Source organism: Phialemonium atrogriseum (assembly GCF_030411735.1).
Source record: "Phialemonium atrogriseum strain 8032-3 unplaced genomic scaffold QBC33scaffold_2, whole genome shotgun sequence".
Classification (NCBI taxonomy): domain Eukaryota; kingdom Fungi; phylum Ascomycota; class Sordariomycetes; order Cephalothecales; family Cephalothecaceae; genus Phialemonium; species Phialemonium atrogriseum.
In genome coordinates this window covers 1663147-1681816 of record NW_026848139.1, presented here as the reverse complement: position 1 = coordinate 1681816, position 18670 = coordinate 1663147, and the positions used below count along the sequence as shown (strand labels likewise).

Genomic DNA, 18670 nt, shown 5'->3' with positions numbered 1-18670 from the left:
CACGGTAGAATGAGACAAGGTACCTAGTTAGAAATGCCCATATCAGCCATCTCATGCTCCTTGGTTGCCCTGGTCCTTTGCCAAGCGACTTGACTGGCTGACTCAGAGCTCTCTCTCTCCTTCCAGCGGAAACTCTGTGCCGTGAATGCTCCCAATCTAGCAAGGGGCTCCTTCTTCTATAGAATTTTAAACTCGAGAGCCTTCACTAGGTACTCGGTACCTGCCTATCTCAGCTCATATGTCGTTCTTGATGCTAATGAGGGGTCCATTGGTTTCTATAAGACCACCTGCTGTCCCATCCATCTCCCTCACAGCCATTGCATCTCGAACTCATCTTCGCACTAAGAGCACTTCTCCTATTCGATTCAATCTTGACCTCCGCGCGTCTCCCCTCAAGTTTCAAGCGTCGTACTCTACCACATCTGAAGAGATGAGCGAACCAACCGGCCTGATTGCCAAATCCGGCATTGAGCTCTTAACTTTCAGTTGGTGCCGTCCTGATTTCATATGAACGTCCAGTCCCCCCGCTTACAGCCCGCAGGCACACCCAATGGGTACAAGGTCTCCGTCCTCCTCGAGGAGCTCAGGGAGGCCTATGGGAAACCCTACACCTTGCAGGCCATCCACATAGGCAAGAACACGCAAAAGGAGCCCTGGTACACTGACCTGAACCCCAACGGGCGCATCCCCACCATCGTCGACCACGACCGCGGAGGCTTCGCCGTCTTCGAGGGCATCGCCATCCTGAACTACCTGGCCCGCCACTACGACCCGGATCACCTGTTCAGCTTCCCCGTCGACTCGGACGACTACAGCGTCGCCGAGCAGTGGATGGGTTGGCAGCACGGCGGGCTCGGACCCATGTACGTTTTGTGACGCTTTCTCTATTTGACTCATTTCATCAACTCTAACACAAACAAAACAGGCAAGGCCAAGCAAACCACTTCCTCCGCTTCATCAAGGAGAAGATCCCCTACGCAACCCAGCGCTACGTCGGCGAAACGGAGCGCCTCTATGGCGTCCTGGACGCGCGCCTGGCGGGTCGCGACTATGTCGCCGGCCCCGGCCGCGGCCGCTACAGCATCGCCGACATGTCCATACTCGGCTGGGCCAACATGACCCTCGCCTCGGGGCTCGACGACTTCGCCGCCCAGTTCCCCAACGTCCAAGCCTGGCGCGACCGCCTGCTCGCCCGCCCAGCCGTCCAGAGGGGCCTCGCTGTGCCCAGCCGGAGTCCGTTCGGCAACGCCGAGTTCGAGAAGCGGCTGGCGGATGACGAGGATGGCGCTAGGGAGGCGCAGGAGCAGGTGAAGAAGTTTCTCGAGGATGCGAAGGCGCAGTACAATTACAAGTATGCGTCGCCGTAAGGGACTTCCCGAGCCCGGTTCAAGACATGGTTGACGGCTGGTGGAGCCCACGATCACGGCTTCCTCGAAAGAAATGGAACGACTTGCTCCAATTAAGCGTACATGACTATCTTTCTCAGACAGCAAGCAAGCCAGGGGGTCGTTACAAACATGAGGAAACTACCTAGCTAGAGCCGATTACCAGCCACTGAACGTTACAGAGAAACGCCCTCCCATCATACATTTCCCCTCACTGAGACCATTCGTATTCGTTTTCGTGCTTTTCTCCCTTGAGATATGAATGGGCGCGCATCTCCAACCCGCCCGTGAAGAAAACATGCCAAAACGGCGTCTGGGTTTCCGATGCAACAATTACCACGCCCTTCAAGTCAAGAGGCGGAGCGAAGACAATCTCATTCAATTTCCCCCTCTCCGAAAACCATAGCCAGATAATAACACCACAAGAATCCTGTGACAGCCAGCAAGAACCGACATCCGTCATGAACATGACCCGTACAAAGCTGTAGAGGCGTGGGGTTGGTTGGTGGAGGGCTGGCCGGTTCCGAGATCTACACCAAGAGGTCAAGGACCGCGACGATATAAAAGAATGGTAGTAATTACCAGTAGCGACGCTCATAGCCATCACGGGGATAAGGACCCTCCCGGGGGTATCCACCATCGCGCGGAGGGAAGTCGCGCGGTGGGGGGGGAGGTCTGTCGTAAGGCCGCCCGTTAACATACGGGTCAGGGGGGTAGTCACGGCGGTAGGGGTCGTCGTAGCGACCCCGCGGTGGAGGTGCTGGATAGTCATCACCGGGAGGGCCGCGACGTGGAGGGGACCTGTACCGGCTACGGTCGTCGTAGTAATCCCGGCGAGGGCTTCGGTCGCGATAGCCATCGCGATAGCCACCATCACGGCGAGGGCTGTACCCGGCTCCTCCCCGAGGAGGGCCTCGGCGGTCGTAGTCGTCCGCGGGAGGTGCGTAAGGCCGCCGGCCAGGGGATCTGGAGCGGGCACGGTCCCGTGGTGGGGGGTCCGGCTGAGTCTGTTTCCACAGTAAGGTAACCATACAAGAAGAGAAGGAATGCTGGGCGTGACACCTACGTTGGCAACGCATGTGACACGCTGGCCCTTGAACTCTCGACCGTCTAGCTTCTCCACGGCAGTGCGAAGATCAGCTGCGGTCTCAAATTCGACAAAACTAGATAGATGGTTAATAGAGCCGGTGGTGGTCATGAGGGAGAGGGATTATGGCGTACCCTTCACCATTGCTGTTTCGGCCCGTCTCCGAATAGACGACGTCGAGTCCAGACTGTCGGGCAAAGTCTTTGAGGTCCTATAGCCAAGAGTCCGTGTAAGTGGAGATCCAGGAGTGTGGTGATTCGGCGATATCCCAAGCGAGGGATGACCCAGTATCACGTCCAGTAAGAAGTCACAATATTTATGGTCCAGCTCGGAGAATCCATCGCCAGTACAGAAGCATCAGAAAATCCCGCATTGGAGACGTAATGGGGCAAATGGACAGTCGAGCAGCAAACGGGAAGCCTAGTCCTCGAGGGACGGCGCCGACCAGGAAGCAAAGACATCCAGCTCGACAAGACGGGACGTTGTGCAGGAGGAAAGAGTCCCTGGCCGGCCGACCAAACCCGAAATGGATCCATCTTGGGTCCGAGGAGCTGGGTGCGATCCAAAACCCAAGGGTAGGAGGAATATGTCCAAGTTCAATCCGCGGAGAAGGAAGTAGAAGTATAACAGACCTGCCAGCTGGTTTCAGTCGGGAGTCCACTGATCTGCATGCGGTGGGGTGTTCGGCGCGGGCGAGGAGCGGTGCGCTCGTGGTTGCCAAAGCCGCCGCCAGGGGCTCCTTCGCGGTGACGGGAGCCACGGGCAAACTGGACGGTCAGGCGCTCGCCCATGAAGTCGGATCCATCTTTGCAAGCCATTAGCCAGGGAACGGTTGGGTCGATGAAGAAGAACAGGGTGATCCATAGGGGGTCCATAACATACGGAAAGCTAAAAGTGAGTTATCTTGTCAGCGATGGGACTCGAAGTGAGGGGCGCGCGGCTAGGAGTGCAACTTACCAGGGACGACGTCGCGGGCATCCATGGCGTCCTTGTACTCGATGAAACCAAAGCCATTCATCAGCTTGATCTCAGTGATCTCACCAGTGCCGTGGGAGGCGAAATGAGCCTCAACATCGGCCTTGGTAGCTTCGGGCGGGAATCAGTATGGTATGGCCAACGGGGAATGGTCGCGTCAAGAGCGGATGGCATATGGCCTCGTCGCATCCATGGGACCGGAGCGCATCAGGGTACTTACCAGTCCGGGGCAAATTGCCCAAGTACAGGCGGGTGGAGGAGACCTCGGTCATGTTTGCTGCTGCGGTCCCTGAAACCTCAGCTTGGCCACGATGGGAAGGCTGTGAGCGGGGTGAGAGAGCGCGACCAAAGTCAAATTCCAGCGAGAGCCTCGCCACGGGAGGTGAAAATTTGCGAGACGGACCAGACCAGACCAGTCCGGGGCACTGTGAAATTCTGTTGTCCTAAGAGTGGTCAAACGTTGTGCAGATGGAATGATAGGTCAACCTCCACAGCTTGGGATGGATAAGTTGGGGAAGAAGAGGAAGCTGCGCAAAAAGTGAGTTGGGCGACTGAGCCTTGAGGCTGAAATGTGGAGGCCGCTCTCCAGTTTTCGTCACGTGAATACTAATGCCCGTGCACTAACACCCGACTCCCGTTACACTAATGTACCTATTGGCGGCAGTTGGGTAGGGTACCAGGGTACCTACCTCTCGGCAGGTAGGATGATGCTACCACTGTTAGGTAGGTACAGGCTCGACAGGGCACATAAAGTCCTGGATCTTTAGGTTTGCTCGATGCTCGTCGTCGGACCTCGATAACGCGTCAATAAAACCACTGCCGCCACTAATCGTCACATTACAATAGATAGATACCGTCGAGTACCTTAGATAAACAAGCCTTCCTCTCCAAAAGCAGTTCTTCTACCTGCTCTATTAGCACCTCAGATACCGCGAGGCTTTCTCCGTACGACTTTCGCCCACAGAACGCCACCAATGCAGCCTGCCTAAACAATGCGCAGCCTCGACCGGGATGCATGCCGGTCCACAATTCAAAACGCTGCGACTCGATCGAAAACGTAAAAGGTTAAACGCCGTTGCTATGCCATCGAAGTTCTAACTCCTCAGCCTTCATTAAATAACACGTCTAGGATTTCGTCTAGGAATGTAAAGGCGAGGTGGGCGCTAAAATATAGAGAAAACGATCTGTCAGTTCGGTTCCTCAAATGGCAATGATATGTGATCATCACACGGGGAATCCACTTCTCCCACTTACTTGAGCCGGGGATTGTTCAATGTCGCAAAGACTCTCCGACTTGCCGCCTGGGCGTTCAGTCGGCCCACGACGCTGCCAGCAAGGTCAGGTATTAGGGTGGCAAGCATCAGGCTTGCCTCCGTTCGCGTCCGGGTCTTCTGGGCGGCAGTGCGAGGCACCTTGTTCTTGGGAAGCTGCCCGCCGGGCCACATGCCATCTCGCAGGAGGCCGATGTACTTGAGCACGGCCTCCTCCTGGACGAGGAGCCTGACGTTGTCCCTGAGCTTCTTCTCAATGGTCCCGCCGAGTAGCTGGTGCAGCACAACCACGACGGCTCGACCGCGCAGCCAGTTGTTCCCACGGTTAAGCTCGAACACTTCTAGGAAGATGTCGCATATGGGCTTGATAAAGGGCTCGAGCTCCTTGTTCTCAAAAGCATTAAGCTCGGCCTCGGCCTCGGCCGCGGTTATGGCCCCATCTTCACCCACATTGAGCGGCATGGTGCTGAGCTGACTCGTCGCCGCTGCGATTAGGTTCTGCCCAGCAACGGAGAGCTGGTCAAGGACCGGGATGCTGCCGAGGATGTCCTCCATGCCGTCTGCCACAGAGTCGTAAAGGCGAGTGATCATGTCCTTCTTATCGTCCCGATCCATTAGATCCCGGCCCTGGGGGTTGATGGAGCTCTGCGAGAGGAACGCCCGAAGGTCTCGGCTGCGGCAGACGTCGGGAAGGAGCAGTAGCTCGCTCAGGTACTTTTCCAACGCAAGCCGACGCTTGCGGAGGAACTCGCTCTGCAGTTTCATGACCATGCGCCGACGAGGGAAGTCGAGGTTGCGCACGGAAGGATACCTCGTGCGCAGCTTTTGGTGGAGCTCAAGGAACTCGCTGTATCGCCGGGTGACCATCCACGTCGCTGCAGGCATCTTCTCGCCCGCGTTTCTCGATACTTCCACAAGGTAAAGTGCAAATTCTTTGCCATCCTCGTCGCGCCCAACCTGTATCGACTTGATCTTGATGGTCGACCGACCGTAGAGGCTGTTGTCGCTCTCCTGTATGACGTACTGTTGTCTCTGCAGCTCCTTCCGTCGAAGTTCTCTCCGCAAACTAGCCTTAGACTTCCGCAGAATCCTCAGCTCGGCGGTGTTGTTCGTCAGCTCTGCCTTCCGAAGCAGTGAATCAACTATGGCGTCCTGGGCAACTAAGCGGTCTATATCGTTTGTCAATACGGTAATCGCCTCGGCTAGACCAAGGTCCCCAGGGGCTGCTTCGTGAACCTCGTCCACGTCATCGTCCTGGATACCTTCTTGGTCGTCGTCTAGCTCATCTGCCAAAGCTTTGTTTTCGTCACCAAAGAGGTCGTCATCGACGAAGACGCCAATCCTAGATGCTGCGCTAACGAGGCCCAAGGATGCCAGGCTGGGCTTCTCGGGCTCTTTCTGCGGCTGCGACCAGCGTAGAATATCAGCAGATCCGCGACTCGACCCTGGAACATCCAGGGAGCCACGATTGGACCGCGGCTCGTCGATTGAGTTCCTTTTTGAGCTAGGTTCGGTATGCGAAAAGGTGAGGGAGCTATTGTCATCTGGTCCGAAGAGCGAGTCTCGGAGGTCTTCGGCTGTCGGAGGGCGGCTGTCCTCCATGATGTTGGTCAAGGCCTGCTCTACGGCTTGGACAACTTGCGTGTCGGGAACTGGCTGGCCAATATCTTGGTCAAGGCTCTGTACGGAGTCCGCCAGGCCATCATCTCCAAAATCATCATCATCGAACAGCGGCGCGGGCGCATCTTCGTCCAGAGATTGGCGTGACCCAGCAGCAGACGAGTCTGAACCGTTGGTGCCATTGACACCCACAGATTTTAGATCGGAGGCTGACGCGGCCCGACGAGCGTGACTATCTGGTTGTAATCTCGTGGCTAACCGGGCCACAGGGGTAGGTTTGGAATGGTACGATGGTGGGCCTCGATTCAGGGGCTGTGGAATAGATGGTTCGCCAACATTGGTGGGAGCAATGGGCGGAACGAAGGAGTTCGCTGCCTCCTCTGAGGCCAAAGCCTTGTAGAACAAGTCCGACTTCTTGAAGCTTTGGAAGTGCTTGACGCGCATCTCCTCCAGCACAGCACTCTGCGCTCGAAGGATCGCACGGCGGGCCCAGTAATACTGCTCAGGGGTTGCCTGCTTCCCAGCCTTGAGAAATTCTTGCACTGTCCGTTTTGACGAGTCGGGGACTTTGAGCTCTGGACGGGAAAGATACGCGGCATCAATCTGAGCAAGATCGAGTCGGTCCGAGTCGGTCCAAGGCGGCAGCTGGAGAGGCAGTTGTTCGCCCTCCGGTCCATCGTCCTCAAGTGGGTTGCGGAAGCCGTCGACAACGAGCCAGAACTGCACCAACGGCAAAAGACGCTGCCTGTCCATGTATTCCATGAAATACGAGAGCCCAGAGGTGTCACGTAAGAGGTCAACGAGAGGTGCATTTTCCAACCGAGAGACAACAGGCTGCTGAGCCGTCACGTTTCGCGGGATTGCTCGCCGGTCACCCCCAGCTGCAAGATGTTGCACCCTCTGGTCCAGCAGCTTCTTGCCCATATCCAAGCGCCGTAGGTACACCTGATCTACGTTTTCCTGCTGAGAGTCCCTCTTCAGCTGGCTGGCAACCTCGCTCCTGAAGCGCCTGGCATCGGAGAGATTGTTCACTTTGCGGATGGCCCTGATGAATTTCTCGAATTTCCTCTCGCTATCGGTCGGAGACAGTCGCGGGAAAGCCACGGCTTTTGGCGTCTTCGGGGCCGGCGAGGCGTGCTGGTCCAAGGCGGCGCGAAGCTTGCGGACGGTCGACCGATCCTGCAGCATGCTCCGTCCGTAGTTTTCCATCAGCTGGTTCCAGGTATCAGGGTCCGACAGCATCTGCATCACGGGGAACATGATCGCGCAAGCGACTATCTCGCGGATGATGGCCGCAACCGCTCTCGAGGCCAGCAAGGTCTCCGGCAGAACCTTGGGGAGTATCTTGGACATGGCCTGCCGTAGATAATCTTGCTGAACCATCTTGACGTCGGAGAAAGATAGGCTTGCAGCTGGGTGCAGCTTCCCATCCTTGTATTTCGAGGCTATCGCGAGATCCAGCTCCTCGGATTCGGTTACCGAGCGATTCAGCTTCCGACCCCGGACCGACCGTTCGGCATCGTAGAAGTCGCGAAAGTGGGCTGTCAAGATGGGCACTAGACGGGTCGTCATGATCTCGGCCAGGTCGAGCTCGAAGAGCCTGTCTCGGACGTTTGACAGGGCATGTCGTATCGCCTTGTCCACTTCGTTCGCGAACACCGGGTTCTTGCTGATGTTCGAGTACCAGGACTGGACGAAATCGCGGGTGATGTAGGCAAGGACCTCGTCCAGAGCTTCAGACACCTTCGGCGAGGCGGCATAGAGCGGCGCCTTCTTGTACTCTTGTCGGGTCCGAAGAGCAACCACCTCCTTCCTCCAAGCTCGCGGCTCGAGAAACGCGGCACCACGCGGCCGAGGCGATCGTCGCATCTGGCTGTAAGCGGCGCCCCTAGAGGTCAGGAGGATTAGGGCGAGCAAGCCGAACAGGGCAACCAGGACTCCCGCTGCGAACGCATAGAGAGCCCATCTGATGGCTGGAAACCAATTGACCGCGTAGCCCCAGGCGATAAAGGTCGCGACGCCAGAAAGGGCTATGTCTCTCCCTCGAAGGGCCATAGTCTCGGACGAATAGGACCGCGGGCTCGTCGCCACATGGTTTACTGTCGAGCAATTGTAGGCTTGTCGTTATCGATACCGTCGGTATGCATGCTGCCCATATCAAAACAGCGGAAGATCCGAGTCCAGCTGCTTGGCTAGGATTACAACGTGCATTAATATTTGCACACTGTATCACACACTGTACGAGAGAACTGCATGCGCCCCTGTGAAGCTCTCGAGACACTGGGTTTAGAGCTAGGTAGCCATGTAATAAGTTCGGGTATCACAAAATCTAACCTTCCAGAATATATACTTGTCCATCATAGTCCAGCCTCAATACACAGGGTCCTCGATCCGTCTGAACAAGGCGACAAACTTCTGCCCCTTGTACCTCTCCACCTTCTTGCCTTCCTCAGTCTCGGTCCTCATGATGTCCACGCACGGATCAGCCTCCTGCTCCTCCTCGGAGACCCTGACAAAGGATGGGTGGGCCTCGAAGTGCTGGACCATCCACTCGTGCAGGTCGCGGACGTCGGTGATGGTGTACACGACGCCGCCGGGCCTGAGGACGAAGGCGTATTCCGAGTTCAGCGTCGTGGACACGATCCTCTGCTTGTGCTTCCGCGCCTTGAAGTGCGGGTCGGGGAAGCAGATGAAGATCTTGGACAGCTGCGCTTTCCTGATGAAGTTGGGCAGGAACTTCATGCTGTTCGCTCGCAGGCAGGCGATGTTCTGGTAGGACCTCTCGTCGCCGCTCTGGGACCTCAGGGCCCTGATCTTGTCCTGCACAAACTCGGTGACTTGCACCCGGATCTCGAGTCCTAGGGGTCACGTCAACGCCAAAACTAGAGACCAGGAAGGAGGCGGCTGTTTCCTACCTAAGAGGAGGGTATCAGGCATAACTGGCGCCAGAGCAACTAGCAGGCCTCCAAAGCCACATCCGATGTCCAATACTTCGACATCTTTGCTCAGCCTTTTAGGCTCGGGGGTTTCCAGGCTCGGGGTCTGCTCCTCTTGGGCTGGGCCTCCTCGTTCTCCTGAGGGCTGGCTCTCTGCAACGAAGCCTGGGAACAACGACGACCAATCCATTTGATCAGGCTTTGTGGGGCTATGAACCAGTAAGTATCAGAGGCCAGTATATACCTGGAGGTATGAGCTTACTATGTCAATCGGTGATCCGAGAACGGGTTTGCGTGTGCTCTTTGGCGGTAGAACTTCTTCCTGGGCAACCCAGCGGATGCATCATGCTGCTGAGCAGCACGGTATTCCTCCCGCTTCTGCCGCTTGCCAGTTGGATTACCCATTGCTATAAAAATTCGACCGATCTGTGTAATGCCGAAGTGCACTTTTCCTGGGCTTCCCCTTCTGTTGATATGGCTTAAGCCCAGTTCACAGTTTCAACTTCAATTCACATATGCATGTAGATGAGTAAGAGGTAGGTGGAGCATGTTTTTTTCGGGTATCTTCCCACTGCAGGTGCCCCGCTATCAGTCGATCGCTTGCACCGCGACATTTTAACCCCTCCATCCCACATCATCGCTTCTCTGCTTCCCCGTTCAAGACCAATTCAGCGTTTGTCACAATATCCAGAGGAAAGAAGTAGTACACCATGGCTGCTGTTAATCAAGTGTTCATTGCCATCATCGGTTCGTCTCAAAACCATTATTAAACACCAAAACACCAGGGCTCTGTTACTGACACCGATTCGATCGACTTCCAGGCGCCGGAGGGGTAGGGAAATGTTTCCTGTCCCAACTGCAAGTCCTCGCAAAACGACGTCCCAGCCCTAAGCTGGCCCTCTGCTACATCTGCACCAGCAAGAAGGCGCTCTACAGCAGCGACTACTCCGCCCTCGGTTTCGAAGATGCCCTCCAGACCCTGTCGTCCTCCAGCCAGGCACCCCTGGACCTTCCCAAGCTGGCAGACTACCTCGCGGCAGCGCCATCAAAGGTTGTTCTAGTGGACAACACCAGTTCCGAGGAAGTCGCCGAAGCGTATCCGCTTTTCCTCGGCCGTGGCGTGAGCATCGTCACGCCAAATAAGAAGGCATTCTCGGGGTCCTACAAGCTGTGGCAGGACATCTTCGAGGCATCCGCAAGCTCGGGCGCAAAGGTGTACCACGAGTCGTCGGTCGGTGCGGGCTTGCCTGTTATCTCTACTTTGAAGGACCTGGTGGACACTGGCGACGAGGTGACCAAGATTGAGGGTGTCTTCAGTGGGACCATGTCGTTCCTCTTCAACTCTTTCGCCCCAACAACAGGGTCGGGTGGCAAGTGGTCTACCGAGGTCAAGAAGGCGAAGGAGTTGGGATATACCGAGCCAGACCCTCGGGACGACCTGAACGGCCTGGACGTCGCCAGAAAGCTCACTATCCTCGCGAGGTTGGCCGGCCTGCCGGTCGAATCGCCCACGTCCTTCCCGGTCGAAAGTCTTATCCCCAACGCGCTCGAGTCTGTTGCAAGCGGTGACGAATTCCTGCGAAAGCTGCCTGATTTCGACTCCGAGATGGAGAGGACCAAAACGGCTGCCGAGAAAGAAGGGAAAGTGGTAAGATTTGTTGGTAGCATTGATGTGGCCACAAAACAAGTCAAGGTCGGGCTGGAGAAGTTTGATTTGTCCCATCCCATCGCGGCGCTCAAGGGGAGCGACAATATCATCAGCTTCTACACGAAGCGGTATGGAAGCAACCCGCTCATAATCCAGGGCGCTGGTGCTGGGGGTGAGGTGACGGCCATGGGCGTGACGAGCGATCTTATCAAGGTCCTGTCACAGATATCGTAAATAGAATAAGCCCGTTGGGGCTGCTCTAAGGGTCAAAAATTCATGTCTTTGCCGTCTCCGCAACATTCTCCCAGCAATTTGCGACAGGCTCCCGGGCCCGCCACCATTACCAGGGATCGTCCGCTAGGTAGTTGTGTTTTGACCGTATTCTTCTTCTGCGACCCCGTGTATTGCAGGTTTCTGGCCCTCAACGACTTCACTTGCCCTCGTGCTCGCTGGGGTGACCGGGGTGGGCTTCGACGAGGCGAGTCTCCAAATCCAGAGAGCGAAGTCGTACACGACGAGGGCAAGGACCGGAAGAATGAGCGCGATGGCAAGAGTAATCTGGCATCGTGTTAGAGCTTATCAGGGTGAATCTAGGGGCAGAGCATCAAACGATTCCACGTACAAAAAAGAACGAGATCATGCGGACGATGTAGTAGTACTCGCCGGGTACAATAGTCAGCTCGGTGAGCCCGGAATACCAGCTGGGTTGTTGGTTGGCCATCTTCGCCGTTGCGCGCAAAAACCACGAAGGGGTAGTGCTGATAGTATCCCGCAGGTTTCTCGATGCAGTTACAGAAACTGAGGTAGTGGTGGTTTGTCCGCGACAGAAGGGATAGGGAGTTAGACACGACTGCGCCTGGGCATATGAAAAGGCAAGAAATCAGGCGTCAGTCGGGTATTCGGGTCCAACGAGGGCATGTTGCAATGCGAGAGACGGTTTTCATAGGGAGGGAAAGAGGAAAGAGTGATGGGTAAGAGATAAGGCGGCGGAGGCCGTCCAACCACGGAAATCAGCTTGTTGGTTGCAGGATTGTGGATAGCATTCTTCGTATCTGTCGGCGGAGGTGGTGGTTTGGTCCCGAGCGATGGCCAAGCTCCTTCCACAATGACGAAACCCCTGTCAATCAATCCCGGAGCCTTGGTGCCCCACACCGCAGCACAACGCAGCGTACTCCCCATTCCCTACAGAGTACGGACTATACCTAGTCACTATACAGCCCTATCACGTAGAAGACTAATCGCCAAGCTATAAATCTCGCATCGAGCCAGACATTTCGATTGCAAGAAAGTTTCATCCCGGGTCGACTCCAAAACGATATATTTCCGACGACTGGCGCCCAACCTTGCAAGACACCCACCCTCCGAGATGCCACAAGACCCCAACCTCTACGGCCAGCGGCCTCCGAAGCGGCAAAGGAAGGAGATCGACCTCTCCAGCTCGCTATCCTTCGCCTCGCAAGCAGCCGCCCTTCTCTCCGCGTCATCCTCCTCCTCCACCGCCGCGACCACCACAACGACGACCGCCGGCCGCGCGCGCCCCTCCCGCTCGAAGCCGGACGTCTTCGCCGGCGCCAAGGCGAAGCGGAAAGCCGGAGGCTCCTCTGCGGCGGCAAGCACCGCAGCGGAGGGCGCGACAGGCCGGCTGAACCTCCGGGACCCCATCGGCACCGAGGACGACCAGGCGGAGTCGGCGCGCGCGCGGCGCAAGATGGAGGAGAAGGCGCGCCTGTACGCGGCCATGAAGCGCGGCGACTACGTGGCCAAGGAAGGGGATGCGGCGCCGCTGGTGGACTTTGACCGCAAGTGGGCCGAGGGGCGAGACAAGGCCGGCGGCGAGGGGTACTCGACGTCGGGGTCGGACAACGAGTCGGACGGCGGCGGCGGCGACAACAACGACAACGAGATCATCGAGTACGAGGACGAGTTCGGCCGCCTGCGGCGCGGCACGGCGGCCGACAAGCTGCGGCACGAGCGCCTGTTGGCGCGGGGCTCGACGGCGGCCGCGGAGCTGGAGCGCATGTCGGCGCGGCCGCGGGCGCCCGAGAACATCATCCGCGGCGACGCCGTGCAGGTCGACGCGTTCGCGGCCGCCGACGCGGGGCGCATGGAGGAGATCGCGGCGCGGCGCGACCGCAGCGCCACGCCGCCCGAGGCGGCGCACTACCGCGCCGACCGTGAGGTCCGCACCAGGGGCGTCGGGTTCTACGCCTTCAGCGCAGACGCCGAGGGCCGGGCTGCAGAGATGGCCGCGCTGGAGGAGGAGAGGGCTAGGACGGAGGCGCTGCGGAGGGAGAGGGAGGAGAGGCTGGCGGCGAGGAAGAAGGAGGTCGAGGAGCGGAGGAGGGAGATCGGTGAGAGGAGGGCGAAGAAGATGGCTGATAGCTTCTTGGACGGCCTCGGTAAGGACATAATAGGGGTGGAGGGGATGGGTGGTGGCGGTGGCGGTGGCAGCAACAACGCAAAAGCTGAAGACGAGTCAAGTCATCCGTCATGAGCATATTCTCACGGCCTTGATTTAGGGGCCGGCTGGAGGGGTGTATGTTTGCAACTAGATCTCGAATATCATGATGCACTGTGCTCCCATCAGCACAGGATTCGAGTTATCACAAACAGCGCGCGAGGCTTTCGGGCTAGGTGGATAGATAGATGTATGATTTTGATCCTACATATAACATATACATATGTAAGGTATTTACGGCTCTTCCCGACTCGCGAGCGACATATCGCCCGAGCACATTGTCATTCTTCATGACAGGATATTCCTCTAGAAATGCGGCATAAAACGCAAAGCCAGCCATATACTTTGCTCACTTTGCTCGGGCCGCTCGAGGGGCAATCAACATGGCCTCAACTCCAAATAACGCAACAGCCATGCTGCCGTGGATCCAAACGGGCCAAAATGAGGTGGTGCTGCGCGCCTAAACTCCAATCATTCCACATACTCCAACTCGCCGATTCCGTTTCTGAACGCCAATAGTAACTCGCAGGATCTCGAGCCAATTAAAAAAAAAAAAAAAAAAAAAAAAAAAAATACCCCTTTTTTTATCTGTCGCACCTCGTGGCGGTTGACAAGAACGGCGTAACGGGGCTCAAAGGCGCCCCGAAAGCTTCTCAAGTAATGAACCACATACAACCGCAGTCGCTTAAATCGCTACTGCTGTCTCGGTGAAGAAGAGGGTTGCCGTTGTGGCGGTATCCATTGTCGACGGCTATTTTCGATGATTCGGTTTGAGGCGTCGGCGAATTCTCGATAATATAGATGACGACATCATTCCCATTAGCATCCTTGACGGGGCGGGCAGGCTGGTCGTCGGCTACTATTTCGACTTGTCGGCACGTTGCTGTCGGCGAACCGGCAGTACGACGTTCCTCCAACTTGACGACCTTCGGATACGGTGGAAGTGGAAGCGGAAAGTCGAAGTGGCTAGTATCAAGGGGTGGAATATCGGTGGTTGCGGTGGAATAATCTCCCTGGGCAGAGGCAGGAGGTATGAATGGACCTTCTCCACCACCAGCACCACCATCACCACCATCACCATGATACGGATTTTCGCCTGTCGGGGCGGGGGCCCCTGGGATAGTCGAACTGCCCATCGACGCCATCTCGGTTGGAAAGGGCCCGGCGGGAAAGGCCCCGGTTGGAGGGGGCCTGTTCCAGCTCGAATTCTGCATGGGGTAGATGAAGATCTCAAGGAGGGTTTCCGGCCAGGTGCAAATCCAGGGGCGGTCGCCGGACTGTGCAGTGCCCTTCCGCTTGAGATCCCCGGGCCCGCCTCCAAAGGCGGTAAAGGAACGAGGTTGTGTTGATGCCGCAGGCCCGTTGGGTGGTTCAAGCACAGGTTCGGGAAGGATGATAGTTTTGTTGTACGGCACCATCTTGAACCAGGCGGGTCCTCGCCCCGGCTCCAAGGTATCATTGACAAGCTCCAGGGCGAGCGGGAGCGGAATAAGTGGCGGCTGCTCGCCATAGCTGTAGACATGGCTCGACAGAGTGAATGACTCGTTACACGTCAGGCTGATGGTGTAATCCACGAGTTCGGGCGTGACCTGGTTCTCCCCGATGGTCATGGTCAGGCCTGCGAACATGAGAATGTTGCAGTTCCAGGCCTGGGACAGCTGCGAGTCGTTGAAGCAAACACTCGACACTCTACTGCTCATCAGCGGCATGCCGAACGTTCCGGTGACGAGCGGCGGGAGGTCGGATGGCGTGGGTATAGGCGTGGCATCATATGTGATGGTTACCGAGGGCAAGGGATGTTCGTTACTGATAGGGGTCAGCCTTCAATTCCCGCATGTGCGTGTGCGCGGGATGGACGTGTACTCACTTGTTGTTGTTGCCTCCATGCTGTGGCGGCTTCTTGTGCTTTGCCATGAAAGTTCCCATGACCGAGCCCAATACGGCGCCCATCATGAGGAGGGCAAGGATCGTGAGACAGATTGCCCAGTACGGTACAATGCCCCCTAACCGCCGTCTTCCCCAGAGGCTTCCCCTCTCCGGTCTCTGTTTCTCCGATATTCCTGTGGCAGTCTCGTTGATCGCCCGGTTGCTAGCCTCTGTCGTGAAGCTCCTACACGAATCTCGAGACCTAGGAGAATCGAGGTCGTCGATAGACTCGAATTCGGGATCCCTGGTTGCTAAGCCAATTCCGCCAGCCCCAGGAATTGTCTCAGGCACTGCCAGCGGGGCAGGCGCCGCCGCTGTTGGCGCCGGAGCGGCAGTGGATGGCCCCGCGACGGCCACCTTGGCAGCAAATGGCTCATCCGGGTATCTAGTGTAAGGCGGCAACTGCTCTGTGTGACCGTCGGGCCCAATGATGTCGCCCACGTCCTCTCCCTCGGGGCCAATACGACGTTGGTATGGGTCCGCAATGCCTGGAAACCCGACGGGGATGACGGTGGCCGGGGCCGGGCTCGATTCGTTGACCGTTGCCTGAGGATACATCGAATACGGATGCGCTGGGCCACCCGGACCGGAATATGGAGACTCGGGTGCGGGCGCGGTCGATGTCGTCGTTCCACTCAACGTCCTCGCTACTCTGACATTCTGCGGGTACATTTGGTAAGGGTGTGAGGGATTGGATGGCCCGTGATAAGGACTCTCAGTAGCGATGTAAGGCTCCGTATCAGTCGTCACGCTCGATGACCGTGACGCCGCGGCTTCCTGGATCGCACCCATGCCTCCATCATGCCGCAGGGAGAACGAATCGCCAGCCCTCGAGTGTTTCGCAATGCTCGAAGGGCGAGTCTGCAATGAAGGAGAATTGTTCTCGACGGGGTTGGCAGAGTCGGGGGATACTGTTTCTAGCGCAGGCGTCTCGGGCTCGACTGTGGATGACGATGGCTCGGGTGGCCTGAACCCGTCTGAGATAGCGCCAGCGGTGAAATCAAAGCCCTCCTCTTCCCCTCCGTGCACCGAAACCCTCACTGAGCTCCTCCTCGACAACCTCCGCTCCAAGTCCGACGCCTTCAAGTTTCCTGAATCCATGGGGTTCTTGTGATGGGATGGGCCTCAACTCCGGGACTGGACAGAAGTGGTGGGCGAAAGGAGGGAGTGAAGACCATCAGTCTCCCCTCCTCATCGACGGTCACCCGGACCCGTGAAGGTCGTCGATAAGAGATTCCTGCTCCTCACGCCCAGTACGCCGGACGATTGAGCGACAGCGGATGGGATCCAGGTGTATCAGATAACGTCGCGGTGGCGTGGTGTCGTGGTGTTATGGTTGAGGGACTTGGCGAGGAGCGATTCGAGATGGATGGACAGGACAGCCAAATGGGGAGCAAGGGCAGTTTGCTTCAGGAACCAGAACAAGCCATGGCTGGGGTTTCGGACTTTGGATTGGGGGGTACGAGCTCTGGGCCGTTATTGGCGGGCTGGCTTATTCGGTGCTATGGCCTTCCAGTCCGTCACCACCTTTGTGGAGCCATCCATCTTTTTGCTGGAGGTGGTTCAGGGATACAAGGGAGTGGGTCAGTCCGGTTGATCCACTTATTCAGGGAAGGGCGTGGCACGATCACGATCGACAGATGTACCAAGGGAGGTACCTGTACGACCATCCCATCTGGATTAATCTGTACAATCTGCTCAAACTCCACACGGCAGCGGAGCGAAAGAGCATTCGTGAATTGTAGAAAATTATGCTCGTGTCTCGTTCGTCAAACTCTATCTCCGTCCTCCAACCTCTTATCATCTCCATCCCCTTTTCCATGGGTCTGTCAAGTTGGCTTTTTGCAACCACAAGTCCAGCTAGGTACTTTTCGGGTCGCATCTCTTGGCGTCTTGGCGCTCACGGCTGATGGTCGAATGCAGGAGACCCGACGAGGCGCTGCTCACCTTCGATCCGGCATCGACCGCAGGAAGACTAAATACCTAAGTACTTACCACCTAATGAATGAGAGGCAAGATATTGATGATACCCATCCCTCTGCCCTTCCGAAGGTTCAACGTTGCTCCAAACCATTGAGCCTATATCCAAGAGTGACAGTGATCGGCAGTGGCACCACGGGAACAACGCCAATGAAAGTCCCCGAGCCACTGGTTGTGTGGCAAAGGATATATTTGGAAGAAACCTGCTTGCGGGTTTGCACGTTTGGAGTATCCGTAGCAAAAGGCACCGAGACCAGAGACTTCGCTGATTCGCTGAAGCTTATTCCTATTCAAACACCAACTACCCTAGGTACAGTGCAGTGCCTACCCTACGATATTTAGGTAGGTCAGCAACAGCAGCAGCAGAATGAATGGCGCTGATGCGATGCGATGCGATGCGATGCGATACCGCGGTTAAGGTCCGAGGAAGTGCTGGTCTTAAAATGTATCCTCGGGCTGCACACTTGGCGTCATTTGTCAATACAAAATGCTCATGGGGATTTTGAACATTTATCCAGAATTCCCCGTTCATGCCCCATATCTGGCAGGTAATAGCCCAGTATATGAGGGATACGACTATGAGGGTGGGCCTCTTCATCCGTCTCTATTCGTACAATACATTTGCTGGACGGAATGGTAGCCTTTTGGGCGTATACCCTGTAAAGTACTAGCTCCGGCAGTCAAAAGTCCCTCGCCCATTAATATCCATGTTACCCCAGAGTGTTACCACAGTAGGTAGAGTTCGGTCTAGAACGGTATCGCCCTCGTTTCTCGCTTCTCCCTTCTCGCCTTTTGGTCTTCCCTGGTCTTCCCTCCTGGAATTGATTCAGTACTTGCGATCCAGTCTGTTGGACACACATCTTTTCCGCAGCTGCATGCCAGGTTGCAATCCGACAAACCGTCTCTCAATACCCCACTGAGACGCCTCCCCTTGCTGGCACCAGTTTGTTTTATTTTAAGCAATATAAGCCAATGTATGCAAGGTACATACATATACAACTTATACAACATATACCAACCGGCCTCACTGGCAATTCCTGATCAAAATGTCGCGGAGTCACGAGTCCAATCAAGTTGAGGACCCGGGGATGGCCTTTCCGAGTTCCAAGCAGTAAGGCCCAGTAAGGAGTACGACAGCCGTCGCGATATTATTTCCTTTTATCCCGACATTCCTGGCCATCAACTTTGGGGGCACACAAAGAGAATCCCATCATGGAACAGCGAATAATTGTTATCCGTACGATTGCCAATGGATGGTTGTTGAGTTGACATTGCGCCGCGTCTCTATATAATATCGATCAGTCGGTCAGATGTAGGCGCTGGATACCAGTGATCCTTCCACAACGTCTCTCATCCACTGAAGAGCCTTCAATAAATGACGCCC

General features: G+C 56.4%; 7 protein-coding genes across 7 annotated transcripts; 3 read left to right on the top strand and 4 right to left on the bottom strand.

Moving 5' to 3' along the window:
* Positions 1-430: 430 nt before the first annotated feature.
* Positions 431-1367, top strand: QBC33DRAFT_555004 (putative glutathione s-transferase; the record flags this gene model as incomplete). Its single annotated transcript, XM_060429582.1, has 3 exons — positions 431-485; positions 542-863; positions 926-1367. The coding sequence occupies 3 exons, from the start codon at positions 431-433 to the stop codon at positions 1365-1367; spliced, it is 819 nt and encodes a 272-aa protein (XP_060288054.1).
* A 298-nt stretch (positions 1368-1665) lies between these two features.
* QBC33DRAFT_169492 (uncharacterized protein) lies at positions 1666-4063 on the bottom strand. The gene is made up of 7 exons (XM_060422306.1): positions 3668-4063; positions 3430-3558; positions 3355-3360; positions 3105-3277; positions 2607-2683; positions 2452-2548; positions 1666-2392 (listed from the first exon to the last, which is right to left on the bottom strand). The coding sequence occupies exons 1-7, from the start codon at positions 3717-3719 to the stop codon at positions 1964-1966; spliced, it is 963 nt and encodes a 320-aa protein (XP_060288053.1). The 5' UTR covers positions 3720-4063; the 3' UTR covers positions 1666-1963.
* Positions 4064-4549: 486 nt separating this feature from the next.
* QBC33DRAFT_444130 (PXA domain-containing protein) lies at positions 4550-9679 on the bottom strand (the record flags this gene model as incomplete). The annotated part of the gene is made up of 7 exons (XM_060424256.1): positions 4550-4610; positions 4702-6110; positions 6171-8396; positions 8564-8672; positions 8752-9196; positions 9254-9483; positions 9537-9679. The coding sequence occupies 7 exons, from the start codon at positions 9677-9679 to the stop codon at positions 4550-4552; spliced, it is 4623 nt and encodes a 1540-aa protein (XP_060288052.1).
* Positions 9680-9902: 223 nt separating this feature from the next.
* On the top strand, positions 9903-11216 carry QBC33DRAFT_524971 (homoserine dehydrogenase-domain-containing protein). The gene is made up of 2 exons (XM_060426763.1): positions 9903-10021; positions 10096-11216. The coding sequence occupies exons 1-2, from the start codon at positions 9985-9987 to the stop codon at positions 11154-11156; spliced, it is 1098 nt and encodes a 365-aa protein (XP_060288051.1). The 5' UTR covers positions 9903-9984; the 3' UTR covers positions 11157-11216.
* A 63-nt stretch (positions 11217-11279) lies between these two features.
* Positions 11280-11643, bottom strand: QBC33DRAFT_554999 (uncharacterized protein; the record flags this gene model as incomplete). The annotated part of the gene is made up of 2 exons (XM_060429581.1): positions 11280-11480; positions 11545-11643. The coding sequence occupies 2 exons, from the start codon at positions 11641-11643 to the stop codon at positions 11280-11282; spliced, it is 300 nt and encodes a 99-aa protein (XP_060288050.1).
* Positions 11644-12020: 377 nt separating this feature from the next.
* QBC33DRAFT_592495 (uncharacterized protein) lies at positions 12021-13442 on the top strand. The gene has a single exon (XM_060431685.1). The coding sequence runs from the start codon at positions 12289-12291 to the stop codon at positions 13414-13416; it is 1128 nt and encodes a 375-aa protein (XP_060288049.1). The 5' UTR covers positions 12021-12288; the 3' UTR covers positions 13417-13442.
* Positions 13443-13876: 434 nt separating this feature from the next.
* QBC33DRAFT_169482 (uncharacterized protein) lies at positions 13877-16521 on the bottom strand. Its single transcript, XM_060422305.1, has 2 exons — positions 15248-16521; positions 13877-15186 (listed from the first exon to the last, which is right to left on the bottom strand). Exons 1-2 carry the CDS (start codon positions 16405-16407, stop codon positions 14034-14036), a joined length of 2313 nt encoding a protein of 770 aa, XP_060288048.1. The 5' UTR covers positions 16408-16521; the 3' UTR covers positions 13877-14033.
* Positions 16522-18670: the final 2149 nt, after the last annotated feature.

Coding starts and splice junctions, on each gene's coding strand:
- QBC33DRAFT_169492 (XM_060422306.1), bottom strand. CDS start 3,719: ATGACCGAGGTCTCCTCCACCCGCCTGTACTTGGGCAATTTGCCCCGG. Junction 3,559..3,667: donor GGGCAATTTGCCCCGGACTG/GTAAGTACCCTG, acceptor TCCCGCCCGAAG/CTACCAAGGCCGATGTTGAG. Junction 2,549..2,606: donor CGAAACAGCAATGGTGAAGG/GTACGCCATAAT, acceptor CCATCTATCTAG/TTTTGTCGAATTTGAGACCG.
- QBC33DRAFT_524971 (XM_060426763.1), top strand. CDS start 9,985: ATGGCTGCTGTTAATCAAGTGTTCATTGCCATCATCG. Junction 10,022..10,095: donor AGTGTTCATTGCCATCATCG/GTTCGTCTCAAA, acceptor ATCGACTTCCAG/GCGCCGGAGGGGTAGGGAAA.
- QBC33DRAFT_592495 (XM_060431685.1), top strand. CDS start 12,289: ATGCCACAAGACCCCAACCTCTACGGCCAGCGGCCTCCGAAGCGGCAA.
- QBC33DRAFT_169482 (XM_060422305.1), bottom strand. CDS start 16,407: ATGGATTCAGGAAACTTGAAGGCGTCGGACTTGGAGCGGAGGTTGTCG. Junction 15,187..15,247: donor CATGGAGGCAACAACAACAA/GTGAGTACACGT, acceptor GACCCCTATCAG/TAACGAACATCCCTTGCCCT.